Raw genomic sequence first — 20,865 nt, forward strand, 5'->3', positions numbered from 1 at the left:
CAATACTGAACCACACGCAATCTACGCCGTTTTGACGTACTGTTTCTTTAAGAGCAGAAAGGAGGAGGTGAGTGGGGCTGTCAGCTGACAGCGGCAGTGGCTGCTGATGCTTTAAGGCAGGGCGAAAACATAGGGCTCTCTCCCGTGCACGATTCTAACTGCGCTTACTCAGAAGCAAATCCGAGCCCAGCAGCGGGACTTCTCTCTCAGTAAATTTTAATTGCAAGCACGTTGCGCCCCAGCGTCAGATCCTGAGACCTGGCCTTTCATTGCTAGACGCCCGCGCAGCGCGATCCTATTCTGCTCTCCTGTTGGGGGAATTCCTCCCAGTTTAGTATTGCAGAAATAAAGTGATGGGGGAGGGGAAATGTGCTTTGCTTCTTTATATAGACCGGTTTCTTTTTAGCCTGGGGTGGTGGGATCCATGTTTATTCCAACGCCTAAATAATGCGAGGGATCCGCCGATGGCGCCTTCGCTTTCCCAATGGGCAGGCGCCATAGGCGAAGGGGGCGGGCAAGGCTGCTTCTTCACCCCCGCCTTCCCTTCCAGGGATCGCGATTGGCTGCATGCGGGCTTGTGGCTTGCCAGCCTTCTTGCAGGGCTCCGGTGGGGGTCAGCACATGATCTGCAGCCGGTGAGTGAGGCCGGGAAATTTGGGACAATGTCTCTGGGCAGGTAAGCCAGCGCTGTATGCTAGATGCGGCGCATTTAGGGTAGAATCCGTAATAAGACAGCGCCGGGGGTGTTTTCCCTTTTGGTTAGGGGGCTGACTAGCTCAGTCCAAGGGCTGCTGCTGTTTGGAAGGGCCTCATGTTGAACTCCCCCTTTTTTAAAAGGATAAAGTAAAGCAATAAAGCGCAAGGTCGCCTCCGTGCGGCAAATGGTTGTCGGAAACCTGCCAGAACAGCAATGGTTAATTTCCAAAAAGAAGGGTGCCAGGGGTTGCCCACAACTGGAAGGCGTGTGTGTGTGAATGTGTCAGTGTCAGAAGCTGGTGATAGTTACTGGCTGACAAAGGCAAATTCATTTTAAAGTATGCTGAAACACCCTCCTCTTCCTTATGATCGCTCCTGTTTCAGCGTTTTGAAGGCCCCCACTGGAGGCCTGGCTTAAATTTAAAGGGCAGGCTAAAGCAGGTTTGCTCCAAAGTAAGTTCAAATGAGTTCAGTGATACATCTAATAAATTAAGAATGATTTGTGGAAGGGAAGGGGAACGCCCAACTTCCTCTTAATCTGCTCCTGATAAATAATAGCACTAGAAAGGAAACCAGCATTTGCAGAAGTTAGGAAAGGCTGAAAGGCGCCTCCTTGTTGCACAACTAACTTATAAAAGCCGGGTTAAATCCAACCTTAATTGACAGTTCTGCGGCTGCATGTTTTGCTTAGGCTTTGGATATGTCCGCTTGCATCAGGAAACGTTAAAGAATTATAGGTTTTGTAGCTCTCAATCGGTAGTGAGGTCCAAGCGGCCCCAGCCTTGCACAGCTCTGGACCCTTTGGCTGAGCAAACCAGCAATGAGAAGTTACAAAAATTCAAGGTATGCAAAATTTTGTATTATTTTAGATGGTGTGAAAAGTGACTGATGATGTGAAAAGCAAAATAAGAAGTCCAGGCTTCCCTACAATCCCAGACCCACATCAAGCCTGCCTCTTTCTTCTTCCACTGCCAAAAACACTCCGTCATCAGACACTGCTGCTACTCTCTGCAGAGGAGTCACCGGTGTTTCTAATATGCAAGGAAATCCTTTTGCAGTAGTGCTGTTATATTCCCGGTTCCTGGGAATCTGACTCATAAGCATATTATGCACACACCAGGAAAATGCACAGGTGCGTTGTTGCAGCTCACATTTTGTGCACAGATTATAAACCTGTGTCATAATTTTTCCTTTGGAAAAAAGCCTTGCTGTCAGGCCACTGTTGTCTAGACTCTAGCTCACTTCTTAGGCAATTGCCTCCTGGTGTGTGTGTTTTGTGTGTCTGTGTATCTGAGAGAAAGGGGGGAGAGATGATGTGGCTCCTATATGGTGAGCCTAGAAATAAAAAGGACTTGTAGGTTGGGAGGATGCCAGAGGGAGAGAAGAAAGATGAATAAAGGGCTAAAAAGCAAACAGAATGATGAGTGACGCAGCAAGAAAATAGAGCTGTGCAGTGCTGCATACCCCACCCATTTTTGGATCTGGTCCTGTCCATCGTCAACATACACTCCCCAACAGATTATCCATGACTCTTGACACATTTCTTCCTTATTTCTTTTCTAGAACAAGGATGGACAGATACTACACTTGCGGAATCTTGGTGGTTGTTTTTTTTTTTTAATTATTTTACTAAAACTCTTAAGCCCATCAGCTGGAGCCCGGCGCAAAATGGTGGGTCAGAAAAGGAGCAGGGTCAGGCCAGGATTATTCCTGGGCTCCTGAAGGGGTCACTGCCTATAATGCCATGATAGCAGGTTATGGGATGTGTTTCTTGCTATAAGCTTCCCACTGCTGTGAACCTAGCATGTGGTAATGGAACATCTGCTTTAATGGCAAGCTGGAAAGTTCTAAAATTATAGGCCTGGTTAAGGCCCAAATTTAGAGGCCTGGAGTCCATTGGGAAAGAATGGGTACATACATAGCAGATTAGAGGTGACTCAGGGACTGGTGGGAACTTTGCTGTGCTGAACAGATCAGTGCATTTGTGCTGGATTTGCCTACCTTTCTTCAGTGTACGTACTTACAGTGATTTAGGTTTTCTGCTGAAAGAAAGGCATTCCACACCAAGCTGGCTTATGTGTGATTAGTCTACACTGAAATAGAAAACCTTGTACAGTATATATCTGGCAGCTCCCACTGGTGGATTGGCAGAAACACCTGTTGGGAAAATCCCCAACTCACACATTTGTTTTCAGAACTAGAAAAGTATTCATACCAAAAATCCATTCCCTAAGTGATCTTTACTCAGCGGCCTTATTTTATTTTAAGGAAGCCTAACTTTTTCAAAAACAGTTTGGAGTAAAGAAACTCTTTCTACTCTTCCCCTAAAATCCCCATGTAGATTCTGATCTGCCTTTGGACTCCTCTGCTCTAGCTCACCCCAGTGTCCTGAACTGAAAACAGTCAGTAGTTATCATTGCCTGTGCTAATTTTACTTACAGGAAATTCCCAGATCACAGGAGCAGAGCATCTCCTCTGCATGCAGAAATTCCCAGGTTCCATTCCTGGCATCTGCAGGTAGATTTGGGAATGTCCCTTGCCTGTAGACCTGGAGATTCACAGCCAATCAGTGTTGACAGTACTGGGCCGGATGGATCAATGCTTTGCCTTGGTATACAGCAACTTCCTATGTGTCCATTCAGATTAGGTCGGCTGGGTTTTCTATTACTTCAGGCAGAATCAGGGCAAGGTCTTAGAAGCACAGACACAACTGGCCTTCCTGCGACCATTGCTGTAGTAGAGCTGTCACTGTTGGAGGAAAGCCATGACAATCTCTGGTGACCTGATTGTCAGTACAGCCCTGTCTCTGTGACTAGAGCATTTCCTTATTTTTAGGTATCGTAAAGGATGGATGAATGTAGCACTGTAAAAAAATAATAATGGGGGAAATAGTACAGTGGTACCTCAGGTTACATACGCTTCAGGTTACAGATTCCGCTAACCCAGAAATAGTGCTTCAGGTTAAGAACTTTGCTTCAGGATGGGAACAGAAATCGTGCTCCAGCAGCGCAGCAGCATCGGGAGGCCCCGTTAGCTAAAGTGGTGCTTCAGGTTAAGAACAGTTTCAGGTTAAGTACAGACCTCCGGAACAAATGAAGTACTTAACCTGAGGCACCACTGTATAGGGATTCCTGGCCCTGCGCAGTTATTTGTTGTCCTTTCAAGATCACTTTCTTTTAAGGAAAAAATGGGAACTCGTTTTTGGAAAGTATGTGACTTGAACACATTCAAGAACATGCTGTTTTCTACGTTTCTCTTAGAAATGAAACTGAGAACCGTTTGGCATTTAAGGGCCAGTCTCACTTCTCCACTGACTTGTATGGGGCAGTAGTTGCAAGGGTAAGGAACTGATGCATGTCCTATTCATGTCTGTAAAATTAGTACAACTGTTGGTGGGTTGGTACCATAGCAATAGTAAGCAGTCTGCCACTTGTGAAGAGGATAATAGTTATATGTAAGCTGCTGCAGTTTCTACTGATTGAAATAGTGACCTCCAAGTCTCAGTTTGGCAGCTCATGATTCCAGGATCAGCAAATACATCATCTGGGCAGGAGTGGGGAAGCTTCTTCAGTCCATAGGCTGCATTCCTTCATGGCTAGCTTTTCAAGGGTCGCTATAAAACACATACCCATTCATACATCATTCACAAAAAAACCACATATGCATTCATATATACACCTAGGCATGTGACATTTGTTCATTTCTTCATTCATTCAAACGGACACACAGTCATTCACTCGCTGTCTTTCTCAATCTCACACTCATTCTCTTTCCCCTGCCTCCCAGCAGTTGAAGAAAAGATGATTCCTATAAGGAGGGGGGTGATTTTTGTGGAGAGCACAATATATTTGAAGGAGAGAGTTAACCCTTTACTCCCCAGCTGCAATCTTGGGAAACAGAGAAGGAGTTAAAAACTCAGAATGTGTAGATCTGCCTTTGTATCCTAGTTCAGTGTGATCTTTGGAGGAATATTACATCCACTTTGCTCCTTGGATTTGTGCTTGAGAGGGAGAGCCTTAAGCATCATTGACTATTTGAAACAAAAGAGTTATAGCAAAACAAAATACTTTTGTTTGTTTTTAAAAAGCATTGTAGCATAGTTATGTAGAAGATGCCCTGTACCCATGTGGGGAGTCTGATTTAATTTGCATTTAAAGACGAACTGCAATTTTCAACTTTCCAGAACAATACACACATTGGAACATAGCCAGATAACATGTTAAAGAATGCATATACCAGGAGGAGTGTATTACTAAAATCAACGTAGAGAAATGGATTATTTTAGAGAAAATTGCTTTGCTAAAATGTGTATATGAGACAAAAACTGCAAACAAGACCGTATATTAGGAGAAATCGACACTAAAATTGTGGTGACTTTTCACGAGGACTTTTTAGAGAAACAGTTTGCAAACTGATGTGGAAATGTGGAGATTAGAAAAATCAATGGAATGGAGAGAAACCAAAATTTGCAGATTCTCATATTCCTGCTTCTACATCTTGTAGTTCATATTTTAAAATACTGTGCCAGAAAGTGTAGGCGATAGATGACATGGCAAAAATATATATTGCTGTCAAACAAATCCCAAATGAACCACTTCTGCCAAACCATAAGTACAGTTCCAGAGTGTGTAATGGCAGCTATAGGCTTTTATCACTTGGGAAGACAGGCGAACTAATGCCAGTGTACTGGAAGAAGCAAAGATCACCAGTATTGAAGCAATGATTCTTTAACATCAACTTCATTGGATTGGTCATGTTGTACAGATGCCTGATTATCATCTTCCAAAGCAACTACTCTATTCCAAAATTAAAAATGGAAAGTGTAATGCTGGTGGTCAACAAAAGAGGTTTAAAGACTCTCAAGGCAATTCTAAAAAAAATGTAGTATAAACACCGACAACTGAGAAACCCTGGCTTGCAAGCGCTCCAGTTGGAGAACAGCCTTTACCAAAGGTATCATGGGCTTTGAAGATGCTCAATCTCAACTCCCGCCCAGAAATCAATGTCCCCACTGTGGAAGGATGTGTGGATCCAGAATTGGCCTCCACAGTCACTCACAAACCCACCGTTAAAACCGTGTTTGTGGAAGACAAATCTTACTTGGCTACGAGTGATTGCCAAAGAAGAAGGCTGCCATACAGCTTGATCAGATGGTCTCCTGATAAAAGTATTGTCAAGAATATGGGAAAGGAAGAAGAAGGGATAGGTGGTTTTGGGGTTAAGTAATGGGTGGCATATTGAGGCTCCCAGCCTTCAGAGAGTGAATCATGAAGTTCTACTAAAAGGTGGGTGAGAATAAGGAAACGACAGATTTGCATGGGGAGGCAAAAAACGAAACTGGAAATGTTGACTGTGATGCAGTGAAATAGTTCCCTTCTCACTAGTTAAGAGAAATCTGTGGTGCCATGTTCTACTGTCAAGTTGCTAAAGCCATTTTTCTTTGGTGAGTTGTGAAGTGGTTTGTTTGTTTTTTTCTTTGGGCAAAATGATATAGAAATTCTAGGGGGAAAACAAGAAATAAACTCCTCTATTGAAACAGGGAAATGTTGTATCACTCTAGCAGAATGGGTAAGTAAATTCAATATTTGAAGGAAGAAGAATGCAAATGGAAGGAAACAATGGAAGTGGTTGTGAAGTTTCACGGCTGTGGTTACTATTTTTGCCATTACTGTTTTGTAAGATCGGTTTGAGATGACAAGTGGTCGGCATTGCTTTTAGAGCAGCTATGTAGCATTGTTGCAAAATGCGCTAAATATTTGCTCTTATTTACACTTTTGACAATGGAAATAATAATCCAGTATTAGCTCCAGTAAGATCAGTATTAGCCACAAGGGGGCATGCCATTGACACAGAATCAACATCAGCTGTTGTTTTACTGTTGCTGCTGCGTTCTTATGGTACTTATAAAAGTAGCTATTAGTCATTCTGTCCTTTGGGTAGCCCCACTAAAATTTGGCTTGGCTAAGGAGAAAGTTAGCTTACAGGTAACAGGTAAGAATATAGACCCTCAATGTCTGTGGTGTTCTTGTAGCTGAGCTTCTGATTAAGCCTATTAAAACAAATACCATTCAGGTAGTATTCATATAAAGTTCTTATAACTATGGAAATTTATCATTCCTGAAGCTTGAGGAGCCATGAACCTTTATTATGAATGACATTTTTGACTGTAGCAAGTGAGTAACATCTCTCTTGAATTTTCTCTGTTTTCATATCTTTTTTCCCTGAACGTGAAATACTTCAATGTTTGCTTGGAAGAGGAGCAAGATGTTACCAAGCAAAATGTAATCCTAAGAAGTAGTGAAATACTGTGAAGAAATCTGATTCCTTTCTTAGTTTCGTAATGATTAAAGTTACTCTCTTCCACTGTTTTGCTGAGATACACTTGACTGACTTGGAGCCTATCATGGTAAAAGTATTTGGCAAGCTCTACTTGACTTTGTCCAACATATTCTAGACAAACTCATAACCAAATTCCAGATTTGTACCCCAGTCTTCCAAAACCAGCAACAAAGAATAGACAAAAATGTTTGGGGGCTTGAAAAAGAGCTGAGAGTATAGTGATTTTCAGCAATCCTATCCCTGCTGGACTTGGGAATGAGAAGCACTTTAACTCAGTTGGACTTACTTTTGAGTTGGCATGTATAGGCTTGCAGTGTAATAGTGTGAGCCAAGAACATGGGTATGCAAACTAAGGCCCGGGGGCCAGATCCGGCCCAATCACCTGCTCAATCCAGCCCACAGATGGTCCAGGAATCAGCGTGTTTTTACATGAGTAGAATGTGTCCTTTTATTTAAAATGCATCTCTGGGTGATTTGTGGGGCCTGCCTGGTGTTTTTACATGAGTAAAATGTGTGCTTTTATTTAAAATGCATCTCTGGGTTATTTGTGGGGCGTAGGAATTCGTTCATTCACCCCCCCCAAAAAAATTCGGCCCCCCACAAGGTCTGAGGGACAGTCAACCGGCCCCCTGCTGAAAAAGTTTTCTGACCCCTGGCTAAGAAGATCCATTCAAACTTCACCTCAGAAGCAAACTGTGGCAAACCACTCTTCTTCCAACGCTTTCATTTTCCCTCCCTACTTAAGAATAATGGCCTAATAACAGCTGCCTTGAAATCAAGAATTTCTGGCTAACCTGTTCTCTAAGGAGATGCAGATCAAAGTACTAATTCACTTGTTGTGATCTTTTTGACTTTTAAGGGAATTCAAACAGTGGGAGTAAACTGACATGAATTTCGATCCTATACTAATAGCAAACCCATCTTCCAACTGTGGATCCTTATGTTACCAAACCACTACCACCCAGAATTGATGGAGCCTCAAGAGTTCGTAGAAGTACAAAATAAAAACCCCAAACGGCTCAATTAGGGACATCCTCAATGGCTATGGAATGTTGCTTGCCCCAGAATGGAAAAGAGGTAGCTTGTAATTCAAGTTGCACCTGTTGATATTTCCTTCTTCTGTGCAAAGGTGCAGGTGCATCTTTACCCCAAAATAGACTATCATTTAAGATGGCATAGTTGGCTGCCAGGAACACTTTGCACTGCAATATTTTGTTGCAGTTCTTACTTGCCCTACACTATTTGATCTCTCACTGATACCAATATTTAAAGATTTGCCTTCCTGTAGGATACTTTCCTCCCTCTCTTCTCTGATCATAGATTTACAATTGCATAGACAGGAGAAGACACATGCTCAGCAGCTGCTTTAGAACACATTAAGCAGTTATTCTGTCAGCCTTTCCCATCTAGATGAAAAGGTCTCTGCCGTAGTTATCCATTTTGCCTTGTTTTGAAACTGACCAGTTTTTTCTTTCTTTTTGTAATTTTTTGGCTCTTTTTCAGACATACATACATATTCATACGTACATATTTCATACATCACATTGGGACATATATGGGAGGTGATCCAGTAATAATAATATATTCAGGAGAAATTGTATTGGCTTGTTGCAAACATTTTTGAGAGTCATGCTTCTAAGTATGTGAGAACAGCAAAAACCCACTAGGTTTCACATTGCTAAATAATAATGTTCTCGCAGGATTCAGGACCATAAAACTTTTTTTTTTCAGTTTAATTTTTTGTTAGCCCTTTTTTAGAGTAAGAAAGCAAAAACGAAAGAAACATTCCTTTGTACAAACTGCACCACCTTTCATTCCTAGTGAAAGTGCTCCCCTTCTCTATTCGATAGGTGTCAAAAAGGTGTCAAAAAAACTGCTTACAGGCAGTCAGGTTGAAGGGATGATGTAAAGTTTACTATATCTGTATAGTCCAATGGAGAGGGGACCTGGCATTTCAGGAAGAAAATGGAGTCTTGGATGCCCTTTCAGGCTGGCTGTTCACTAGTCCCCATTCAGCAAGGCTGCGGTAGCCTGATAACATTGTCTGTGTTTCCTCATCCATTGAGAAAATTCTGCCATTGTTTTATAAGTGTGCCTGAGTGGCTGACTGGTTTTTATATGTGTGGAACTAATACATCCTTCTGCTTTTGCTAGAATAGAAATATTGCCACTTCTCCCCCTCCACCAATCTATTTGTCTCTGAATTCTAAACCTTTGATTAGCTGTTCGACTTTGGACAACTGTCACGGGAGTGTTCTAATAGATTGCCAAGAAAAGACGATGTATTTGTTAGCCTTTTCAGTATAGAGGCACAGCTTGCATTGCACATGACTCTCTTTAGAGTTCATAAATGTAATTTCCACTGTGAGTTAACAATGCTTTCTCTTGCATACTTTTCCTAGTATTAAACCATATCTAGAGATAATGCTAGCTGGCCTCAACTGAGCATGAAGGGAAGGGGGACTGGATTTGCTTCCCAGTACAGCATTGTCCTGTGTCCAGCAGTCCATCACCCATTGATTGATAAAGTGTCATTTCTGGGCATGGTGCTTTACAAAGTATAAAAGGAGAAGTCCCTGCCGAGAGGAGCTTACAATCTGAAATTCAGTACTGAGGAAGGTAAAGGATATAAAGGCAGTGGCAGCTCAATGCTTTACATGTTATTTAGCCTTTGTTATTGTAGGATAAAGGTAAAAATAAAGGGACCCTGACCGTTAGGTCCACGACTCTGGGGTTGCAGTGTTCATCTCGCTTTACTGGCTGAGGGAGCCGGCGTACCGTTTCCGGGTCATGTGGCCAGCATGACTAAGCCACTTCTGGCGAACCAGAGCAGCGCACGGAAACACCGTTTACCTTCCTGCCGGAGCAGTACTTATTTATCTACTTGCACTTTGACGTGCTTTTGAACTGCTAGGTTGGCAGGAGCAGGGACCGAGCAACGGGAGCTCACCCCGTCGCGGGGATTCGAACTGCCAACCTTCTGATCGGCAAGCCCTAGGCTCTGTGGTTTAACCCACAGCGCCACCCGCGTCCCTTATTGTAGGATAGGAGAGCCTTTGTTAATGCTGAGGTATGAAGTTAAATATACAGGGGGAGGGAGGAACGAAAGGGAAGGTGGCTACAATGGATGTCACCTGGGTCTGTTTCTTAGGATGTCACCTGGGTCTGTTTCTTCCCAGTGTCAAACACAAATGAACAGCTGACCAGTCACCAGGCAGACTGACTCCAGCTACAAAAGCAGCTCCTAATGCTGAAGGAACCAGATACCATATTTGCTTTGAGCCCTGCAAATACCTGCTCTGCTGGCTTTCAGATGCCCTGCTTGAAACCATAGAGTACAGCTGCCAGTCTGTGAAGACAATACAGCTTCCTGCAACCAATCGGAAGCCACGCCTTGGTTTCCAAACATTTTGGAAGTCAAACGGACTTCCAGAACAGTTTCCGTTCGACTTCCGAGGTGCGAACCTGTATAAGGCAGGTTCTGGTGTGCTAGCAGCTAGAATGGCTGAGCTACATTTTTTTCTGGCTTTGCATCTTCCAATTCTGGTAGCTGGTCAGAAGGGTGAAATTCTAATTGGGCCAGTAACATTATGTTGGGACAGTAACCCTAGAGATGTGGCTCCAGTGCAATACTCATATTGCCTGTAATGTGAGAAACAGCCCTTGGGTAGTTCTTACTGTTGCTACCTTCTAGTTACGCATTTTCTCCTTTGCATAAAAGCACCAACAAGCTCTGTCTTGTTATAGGGAACCAACAAAGCGCGCCCGACTTCCTTCAGCGATTGTTCTCTCTAAGGCTGGCATTAGGACGTGGGAGAGAGTAGAGGCTTCAGAGGTCATCCTGCTCTGAATTGAAATGTGTGACTAACAGCCGGTCTGCATTGTATAGATCTGTAATGCTTGAAAATCAATTTAGAAGTAGGTTAAAGAAAAGTTCCGCCTGCTTTTGCAGCAGAAAGCACTTCTTTGCTGCACGAACTCTGTGTACACTTGGAAGTGCCATTGATTTAACTTTGGTCTCTCCAGCTGCAACTGGGCTTACGCAGGACGTCTCTGAAAAAGTAATTCTGCTTCTGCAGCTGCTGATTGAAAACCCTTTCCTTTCCGGTATGACTTGTATAGATTTCTCCTTTTGAAATCCTGTTTGGAATTAACCAGGTACTCTCTGTCATTGTTGGGCTTGGGGAGAAGGAAATGAAATACTGCTGTTTCCCAACCCATCTGCTTGTGTACTTTCTTGCCTCAGTTGTTGGTGACTGCCTGAGCCCTCATCAGTCTTTCATCTCCCTCCTATGCAATTAGAATTGTGTGATAGAGTGGGGATAAGTACCTGTATACCTGAAGGAGCGTCTCCACCCCCATAGTTCAGCCCAGACATTGAGGTCCAGCTCTGAGGGCCTTCTGGTGGTTCCCTCACCGTGAGAAGTGAGGTTACAGGGAACCAGGCAGAGGGCCTTCTCGGTAGTGGCACCCACCCTGTGGAATGCCCTCCCACCAGATGTCAAAGAAATAAACACTATCTGACTTTTAGAAGACATCTGAAGGCAGCCCTGTTTAGGGAAGTTTTTAATGTTTGATGTTTTATTGTGTTTTTAATATTCTGTTGGGAGCCACTCAGAGTGACTGGGGAGGCCTGGCCAGATGGGTGGGGTATAAGTATTGTTGTTGTTGTTATTTATTACCTTGGCCCCACCTTCTCTACCCCCCCATTGCTTGTTCCCCTCCATGCGTTGGTAGACAGGGCCAATCCAAAACCTGGAAACAAACACATCAGTTATCTAGTGAGGGGCTTTAAATTGCAGTCTTGGTTGATCACCACATATTTTCCTATTCCGTCTCTGTCTACTCTTAACAGGATGCACTGTCTTGCAGTCCTAACCACGTCTGTGCAGAATTAAGCCCTGCTGAATTCAATGGTGCTCCCTCCCAGAAAGGGGAGTTATAACTGCAGTCTTTGAATATGTTCACATTACCGGGTACTCCACATCTTGGTGCTCTCCCACTTCTAGTTTTTGAAGCCGAATTCACATGACGTATGACCCATTATCAATCCTGTAGTTACGCAACAAATACCAGCTTCAAACTTCAGCTGCACTTGCTGTGTACTACAGAATGGCGCGCAAATTTGAGACAGCGGTTGCGCATGCGCAGATGAGAGCTTCATGAATGGGAATTGTGGAGGGGCTGCGTGCGGGGGGGAATCTATCTGACTTTTAGAAGACGCCTGAAGGCAGCCCTTCAGGGAAGTTTTTGATGTTTGATTGTGCTGTTGGGAGTGGCCCAGAATGGCTGGGGCAACCCAGTCAGATGGGCGGAATGTAAATAACAAAATTATTATTATTATTATGCATATTGGGTATCCCCACCTGCTATGCCATGCGAACAACACTCTGCAAATGCAGATTGACACACAGCAGGGGGAAATGACTTAGTTGCATTTTAAGCCACCCATGTGAACAAACCCTTCGTTGTGTTTGTTAAAATGCAGCGCTTGTATCCTCTTCTGCTTTCTCAGCTGTGAGAAGGAACAGAGACGGGAAAGCACTTAACTTTGAGGTAGATGTTGCATAACATCCCAGAGCTACTATTGAGGGGAGGGGAAGATCTAGACAGACTTTACGGAGCCGCAGCAGTGGATGTTTAAAATTGTGCTCTAATCTGATTTATTCCAAGGTAACTGGAGGAAAAGATGGGCAAGATAACTCGGGTCTTGCTGGCTTTGCTCAGTCTGAGCTTGAGCTTGGAGCTAGTCCTCACCCAGGAGCGATGGAGTGTGTTCCGAAGGGCTTTTCGGGGAATAAAGTACGGAGCGCCGTCGGGAGGAGACCCTGGAAAACCACTCTTTCTAACGCCGTACATTGAAAGTGGCAAAACTGAGGAAGGTAAAAGTGTTAATCTTGTTATTTTAAAATATATAAATATTTCCACCTGTTCATTATCTCCTGTGTAGAATTCTACACATACAGTAGCAGTAGAATGCATTAGTTAAGAGTTGGGAAGCGGGTGGTGATGTGGTCTAAACCACCGAGCCTCTTGGGCTTGCCGATCGGAAGGTCGGCATTTCGAATCCGCGTGATGGGTGAGCACCCCGCTTTGTTCTGTCCCAGCTGCCAACCTAGTACAGTTGTACCTCGGTTGTTGAATGCCTTGGTACCCAGACATTTTGGCTCCCAAATGTCGCAACCCCGGAAATGCGTGTTCTGGGTTGCAAACATTTTTGGAAGCTGAATGCCTGACACAGCTTCCCTGGCTTCCGATTGAGTGCAGAAAGCTCCTGCAGCCAATCAGAAGCCACGCCTTGGTTTTCAAACTGTTCCGGGAGTTGAACGGACTCCTGGAACGGATTAAGTTCAACAAACAAGGTACCACGGTAGTTCGAAAGCATACCAGTGCAAGTAGATAAATAGATACCTCTTTGGCGGGAAGGTAAACAGTGTTTACGTGCGCTCTGGTTTCCGTCGCGGTGTTCCGTTGTGTACATCTTCAATATGAACTTTTAGAAGACATCTGAAGGCAGCCCTGTATGGGAAGTTATTAATGTTTGATGTTTTATTATGTTTTTATATGTACCCTGAAGCTGCCCAGAGTGGCTTGGGAAACCCAGCCAGATGAGCAGGGTATCAATTTTAAAATAATAGTTGTTGTTATTATTATTATTATTATTATTATCCTTAATGTTGTTCTACTGTTGCTCATATTTCAAATCCTGTTCGCGTTTTCATGGAACTAAAATAGGTTTTTAGATATTCTACAATTAGATATTCATTGTAGAATGGCATTGATAGCCTTAAAAGGTAAAGGGGACCCCTGACCGTTAAGTCCAGTCATGGACGACTCTCGGGTTGTGGCACTCATCTTGCTTTACTGACCGAGGGAGCCAGCATACAGCTTCTAGGTCATGTGGCCAGCATGACTAAGCCGCTTCTGGCAAACCAGAGCAGCACACGGAAATACCGTTTACCTTCCCACCGGAGCGGTACCTATTTATCTACTTGCACTTCATGCTTTCGAACTGCTAGGTGGGCAGGAGCAGGGACCGAACAACAGGAGCTCACCCCGTCGCGGGGATTTGAACCGCCGACCTTCTGACCGGCAAGCCCTAGGCTCTGTGATTTAACCCACAGTGCCACCTGCGTCCCTAATTGATAGCCTTAACCTCTGTGAATTTGTCTACTCCGATTTTAAAATCACAGCTAATTTATTCTTAATCACAGACATGGCACCACATAATCCATATCAGGAAGGCAGCATGCAGAGAGGGGAGCCGTTGGAAAAAAAATACCCTATTGGTACAAATGATGATTTTCTTTCTTTGGGCTTGCACTCATTTTTTCTTTCCCTTACATATGACCAGAATGCCGACCAATACAAGCACTTTGTAATTGTTCATGATACTGAGAGAAGATGTTAAATATGGAGCAAATTCTCCATATGCTTATTATACTGCTTATTATTTTCGCTTTCTGCATGTGTCTTGAAAAAACTGGAGTTAATTCCAATACAGGAGTTCTTCTAAAAAACTATTTTACTCAACGTCACAAATAAAAAACCAGGTATCTCCCATGCATCTGAACTTCCAGACACTTCTTAAAGCGCGTCCTCACTTAGCCATGAAGTTCACTGGGTGACCTTGGGCCAGTCACCAGAATAACCTGCCTCACAGAGTGGTTGTGAGGATGAAATGGGGCGGAGGAGAACCATGTACACCATCTTGAGATCCTTGGAAAAGAAAGGTGATATATATAAATCAAATATAAAGGTGATATAGAGAAGGGAGAAAGGTTGTTTTCTGCTGCTCCAGAGAAGCGGACACGGAGCAATGGATCCAAACTACAAGAAAGAAGATTCCACCTAAACATTAGGAAGAACTTCCTGACAGTAAGAGCTGTTCGACAGTGGAATTTGCTGCCAAGGAGTGTGGTGGAGTCTCCTTCTTTGGAGGTCTTTAAGCAGAGGCTTGACAACCATATGTCAGGAGTGCTCTGATGGTGTTTCCTGCTTGGCAGGGGGTTGGACTCGATGGCCCTTGTGGTCTCTTCCAACTCTATGATTCTATGATTCTAAATGTAAGAAATAAAATAAATAACCTGCCCTTCACTTTGATATTTTTTATACTTGTCATTCTTTATAACAGGAAGGCAATTAAGTCTGGTAGGCCATCTTCCAGGTCCCAATGTGAAGAGCTATTCGGGTTATCTGACCGTCAACAAGACTCACAACAGTAATCTTTTCTTCTGGTTCTTCCCTGCTCAGGTGGGTCTGTTGTTTTGATACGCTGCCATATTAAAGCTTTCAAAGGAAACTGCCCTTTCAACAACGTATATATTGTGCAAGATCTGTGCTAGCTCTGCTGCTTCCCAAAATGAGTACAGGTTCATAATGTTTTGCATGTAGTACCAGCCTACGTGGGGATGGGGGTGGCGCTGTAGTCTAAACCACAAAGCCTCTTGGGCTTGCCAATCAGAAGGTTGGAGGTTCGAATCCCCGCAATGGGGTGAGCTCCCATTGCTTGGTCCCTGCTCCTGCCAACCTAGCAGTTGGAAAGCATATAGCCAATTACAAATGTGAGTTATGTGCATCATCTTGTGATCAAACACGAGAGATTATTGTTTTCCATGCGCTGTTCTGGTTTCCCAGAAGTGGCTTAGTCATGCTGGCCACATGACCTGGAAGCTGTCTGCGGACAAACACTGGCTCCCTCGGCCTATAGAGCGAGATGAGTGCACAACCCCAGAGTCGTCTGCGACTGGACCTAATGGTCAGGGGTACCTTTACCTTTAACCTTTATGTGGTGTTTACAAGCAGCCACCAGAACAGCCCTGTGGGTGGGGATATTGGGAGATAACTACAGTGGTACCTCAGGTTACATACGCCTCAGGTTACAGACTCTGCTAACCCAGAAATAGTACCTCAGGTTAAGAATTTTGTTTCAGGATGAGAACAGAAATTGTGCTCCGGCGGCAGCAGGAGGCCCCATTAGCTAAAGTGGTGCTTCAGGTTAAGAACAGTTTCAGGTTAAGAACGGACCTCCGGAACGAATTAAGTACTTAACCCAAGATACCACTGTAGTTGTGTAGCTGTATGTTTCGTACGTGGGAGTAAAGTGTTCAGAGCACATTTTGGACCAATAGGAAAAGTGTCTGCTGTGAAAGGAAATTGAGATGGAGAGTACATTGTTCAGTGAGTCCATGCTAGATTGGAACTGGACTCTACCAAACCCCGATCTAATATCCTATTCACATTTGCTTTGAAAGGTTTCTGTAATATACTGCCATTATCGGCAAACCATATGAAACAAAATGTTTGCTGCTTTGATACAGTTTTTCTAGCAGTTACCTGACTCTTTTTTCTTTAAGTCAGCTTTCAAATTTTGGACTCTCTTTGCTCCCAGTACAGTACTAATGACCTAACTTTTCATTTTTCATTAGAATATGTAGGAGAGTTGTTTTAATTATTTGTAAATGGACAAAAAGCAATTAAATGAAATAGATAATATAAGAGTCCTTAGTTAGAATTGAGAGAGCTCTCTGAATAAAGTGAAGAGCTGAATTTAGAACCTGTTGCTCATGAAGATTTGCATTGCTTGATTCCTTGTGCCATTAATTCACACTGGCATAATCTGGTTCCAGAAAGTTGATTGAAACATATTTTTTGCACAGGTGGTTGCCAGAGAAACAAGTGAGCAATAAGAAGAACTCCAAAATCTATATTAGGTCAATAACTTTTATGAGGGCAGCCAAAATACTGCAAGTGTTCAAGGTTCCAACTTTTTCTTAGTACTTTCTGTTTAGGAGATGGGGGAACTGACATGTTTAAAGGAGTTGGCAATTTGGCCCAGATGTCTCTAAAATGAGTGGGATTTGAGACCACTTTAGAAAGAACAGTGGATGAGTTTTCAGAATGTTTTACAGGCAAAGACCTAAAACAACATCCTAGTGGCTTTTTCTGAAGAGATTTGAGCTTGCAGTATAAAACTGTGAAATCTCAAAACAACTTGCTTAAGTTGACACAAGGTTGAGAAGTTTATGCCAATAAGTCCCATTAGTTTTATATTTTTTAAGTGTGAATGTAATTTATTTATGGTTCACTGGCCCCGAATTATGTCAAAAAGTGTTTCTTAGCAGGATGCAAATTCTGAAGGCTCTTGGATGAAGAAGAAAAATAGGCTTTGCATAAGGATATCAACACTGCTTCAGTTTAAGGATATACTGTTCTGTTAGAAATGCAATATTATTAATCCCAGATGCTATGAGCAACAGATTTGTTTCTGTGTTTAATACTTCTGTTGTAATCCTGGGCTCATTACATAAATAGCATAGTTCATCTTGTACAACTTAGGCCAGAGAGGGAAAACAATTGGCAGCAGTAAATGTTTTATTTAGAAGAGACCCTGAATGGTTTTTCACAACCGATTTTGCTGGCCAATCTCATTTGTCAGCTCTAATAAATAAATAATATTGCGGAAAAGAGTGAGTGTTGTGATAAAAAGGAACGAAGCCGAAGAGTTTCAAGCTGGTTAAACTTCCATTACTTGGTCTTCAAAATGAGAGATGTACAGATGTTCACACAGATTGCTCTAGGTCTTTACCCTGTCATGCTGAATTTCTGTGAGTGGGGAGTTGTATCTCACTCTTTCTCTTTTATGGCGGGCAGGCCATCCCATGTTGGGGTTTCCTCCATCTTTTGTTCTGTGCAGTCCAACCCCATATAATTATACTGTGGCCTTGCTCACTATGACACAGTGGGAATTGGCAAGCTTTCGGGTACCCAGAAGGAAAATCATGGCCATTTTGCTCCTTACCTGGAACTGTTGCTGCTATGCTACCCAGATCAAAGCCATGGATTGGCTTCATATTGTCTTAGTCCCAACAAACCATAGCCAACCTTTGATCGTGACTTACCAGTCATGGTTTCCCTGAGGGAAACAGACCACGAGTGCAAATTCACACATAACACTGAGCCAAACGATGGCTTAGCTCTGGGTAGCATGGCGTTAGGAGGAGCGAGGAAGGACTGAAATGGTAGCATTTTCCCTTCTGGAGACACAGAAGCTTGCTCTTTCTTGCTTCACCATGGTTTGGCTTAATTCTATGTGAAAACGAGGCCTGTGTGCATATGTTGATCCCATTTGCTTTCCTCTACTCCCTCTGTTTAAAGTCTGGAAATTTCTTTTCACTGTGCATGCAAGACACTAGGACTGTAGAGACATGGCTTACCAAGCACGTGGTCACTCAGAGCATGTGGAAAGGTCTTGTGTTAGTTATAAAATTAGCTACTGCATTTTTCTGTGTATAAGACAATATTTCCCCCCAAATTTAAGTTTAAAATTGGGGGTCGTCTTATACACAGAATGTTGCAATTAAATATATAAATAAATACATGCCACCATCCATATTCTCCCCCCCCCCCAGCCTCCCCTCACTATTGGCTATATATATATATATATATATATACACACACACACACACACACCGTATTTTTCGCACTATAGGACGCACTTTTTCCCTCCTAAAAAGCAAGGGAAAATGTGTGTGCGTCCTATGGAGCGAATTCAGGGGGGGAGGCAGCAGGAAAAACCCCCAAGAGCTGCACACAAGCTCCGTGCACTCTTGCGGGCTTTTCCACAGGAGGGAGAAGGGACTGACTGGCCGCATCAGTCCCTTCTCCCACCTCCCAGGAAAGCCAGGAGAAGCCGCGATCTCTTTAAAGAGGTTGCACGGCTTCTGCGGGCTTTTGCGAGAGGTGAGGGAATCCCCCCACCTCCCAGGAGAGCCAGGAGAAGCCGTGCAGCCCTTTTAAAGTGTGTGCGGCTTCTGCCGGTTTTGCGGGAGGTGGGGGAATTCCCCCACTTCCCAGAAAAGCCAGGAGAAGCCACGATCTCTTTAAAGGGGTTGCGCGGCTCCTGCGGGCTTTTGGGAGAGGTGAGGGAATCCCCCCACCTCCCAGAAAAGCCAGGAAAGCCCTGTGCAGCGTCTCCCGGCAAGGAGAGGCTGCACAGGACTAAAGGGGCAGCCAAAACAGCGAGCGGGATCTATCCCGCTTGCTGCCTTGGCTTCTTCCATACCTGCGCGCAACCCTTCTGGCAAGGAGAGGCTGCACGGCGCTATGGCTTCTTTAGCCCTGCGCAGCGTCTCCCGGCAAGGAGAGGTTGCGCGGGGCTAAAGAGGAAGCCAAAACAGTGAGCGGGAGCCATCCTGCTCGCTGCCTTGGCTTGTGCCATAGCTGCGCGCAACCCCTCCGGCAGGGAGAGGTTGTGTGCAGCCTATACGCTGCTCTTTGGGGCTGGGGGGGGGAAGATTTTTTTCTTGATTTCCCCCCCTAAAAACTGGGTGCGCCCTATGGTGCGAAAAATACGGTGTGTGTGTGTGTATATATATATATATATGTGTGTGTGTGTGTGTGTGTGTGTGTACACACACACAAAAAAATATATTGGTAAAGTTGTTCTGTTTGATGTTTATATATATGGTACTAAATATATCGGTGTTTTGAATATTTAATCAAATATCAGAGTTGTTGTGTTTGGTGTTTAAAATATTAATTTCTTAATTTTGGGCTCAAAATATAGGGGTCCTCTTTTAAATGGGGCATCTTATACACAGAAAAATATGGTATTTATAAAGAAAGTGTTGGCATTTATTTCTCATAGTCTACCGAAATAATTCATGCATTCTGTAAATTTATGGGGGAACAGCTCCAGTTGTTACTGTCCTTCTGGTCTGCAGGTACAACCCGAAAAAGCCCCTATCCTACTTTGGCTCCAAGGTGGACCTGGAGGAACATCCATGTTTGGGCTTTTTGTGGAACACGGACCGTATGTTGTCAACAAGAATCTCACATGCAAGTGTTGTTTATTTCTATGTTGAAGGCTTCCAGCGAGATGTTACTATCATTACAGTTTTAACATAAAAAAAATGTAACCTGTTCCCTTATGGGTATGGAATTTGCATCTGTACTTTTTATGCTGCTGAGCAAATTAGCATGTCTTGCTGTAGCAGTTTGGGAAAGAATAATATTTGATCAATAATGGCATGAAACAGAAGTACCTTTTTTTTTTCCTTAAAAAAGAAGTCTTTTGCCTCCCCCCAAACTAAACACGCATTTGAAATATATTTCCTATATTATCAGTGGCAGGTTATGGGTTGTTATAATATTAGTCCACAGACTTAAAATAATATAGAAATATGTTTTAATAAACAAGTAAATATTGCTGCTAAGGTGACATGCGTGTTATAGGAGAATGTGCACTTTTTCCCAAAAAGTGCTGGGAGGAAAATGGATAAATAAACTGATAGAGATTCCCAGTCTTACCATTTACAGAATCATGGGGTTGGAAGGGGCCAATGCAGGAATCTTTTGCCTGGCATGGGGCTCGAACCCTCAACCCTAAAAGCCTCATGCTGTACTGACTGAGCTATCCAGTTACAGTAGAATCCTAAGTCTGTGGAATGTGAAGCTGGCATTTGGCTGCATAATACCATAATTTTATTTATAATATTTTTACATCAACTTAGGGCTAAAGCATTCTCAAGGATAGCTTGCTATATAAAATAGGATACAGAAAAATAAGTCAAATAATCCACCAATAAACTATAAAGCAGCCTAAACATGTTTTAATCCATCAAACATAAATGGCCTTTAGGTTTTGGAAATGTTTTCATCACACCATTCTCCAACCTGATCATACTCGGTTAAAAAAATACCTTTAAAATTCTCACCACAAGTGATATGCAATGCTTTTTACAATTGCGCTAGGTGCTAACATCTATCTGAAGTACTTGGGTTTAGTTTTTTGTTTTTCTGTCTTGGCAGGAAATCCAGAACCGTATG

The 20,865-nt window shown here is 43.3% G+C and overlaps 1 protein-coding gene across 5 annotated transcripts in view; it reads left to right on the forward strand.

The window, feature by feature from the left end:
• Positions 1–20,865, forward strand: part of CPVL (carboxypeptidase vitellogenic like) — a 58,593-nt gene continuing 37,728 nt past the window's right edge. The window contains exons 1-4 of one of the 5 annotated variants that reach the window (XM_081883373.1): positions 1–67; positions 12,709–12,917; positions 15,170–15,288; positions 19,761–19,875. In XM_081883373.1, the coding sequence (XP_081739499.1) occupies positions 12,725–12,917; positions 15,170–15,288; positions 19,761–19,875 (427 nt within the window). In that variant the 5' untranslated portion in view covers positions 1–67; positions 12,709–12,724. Of the gene's footprint in view, positions 68–101; positions 210–536; positions 677–11,062; positions 11,143–12,708; positions 12,918–15,169; positions 15,289–19,760; positions 19,876–20,865 lie in introns of those variants that run through there. The other 4 variants (XM_081883375.1, XM_081883371.1, XM_081883372.1 and 1 more) reach the window with 4 other exon arrangements.

The sequence above is a fragment of the Podarcis melisellensis genome (assembly GCF_964234715.1).
Source record: "Podarcis melisellensis genome assembly, chromosome: 12".
Taxonomy (NCBI): domain Eukaryota; kingdom Metazoa; phylum Chordata; class Lepidosauria; order Squamata; family Lacertidae; genus Podarcis; species Podarcis melisellensis.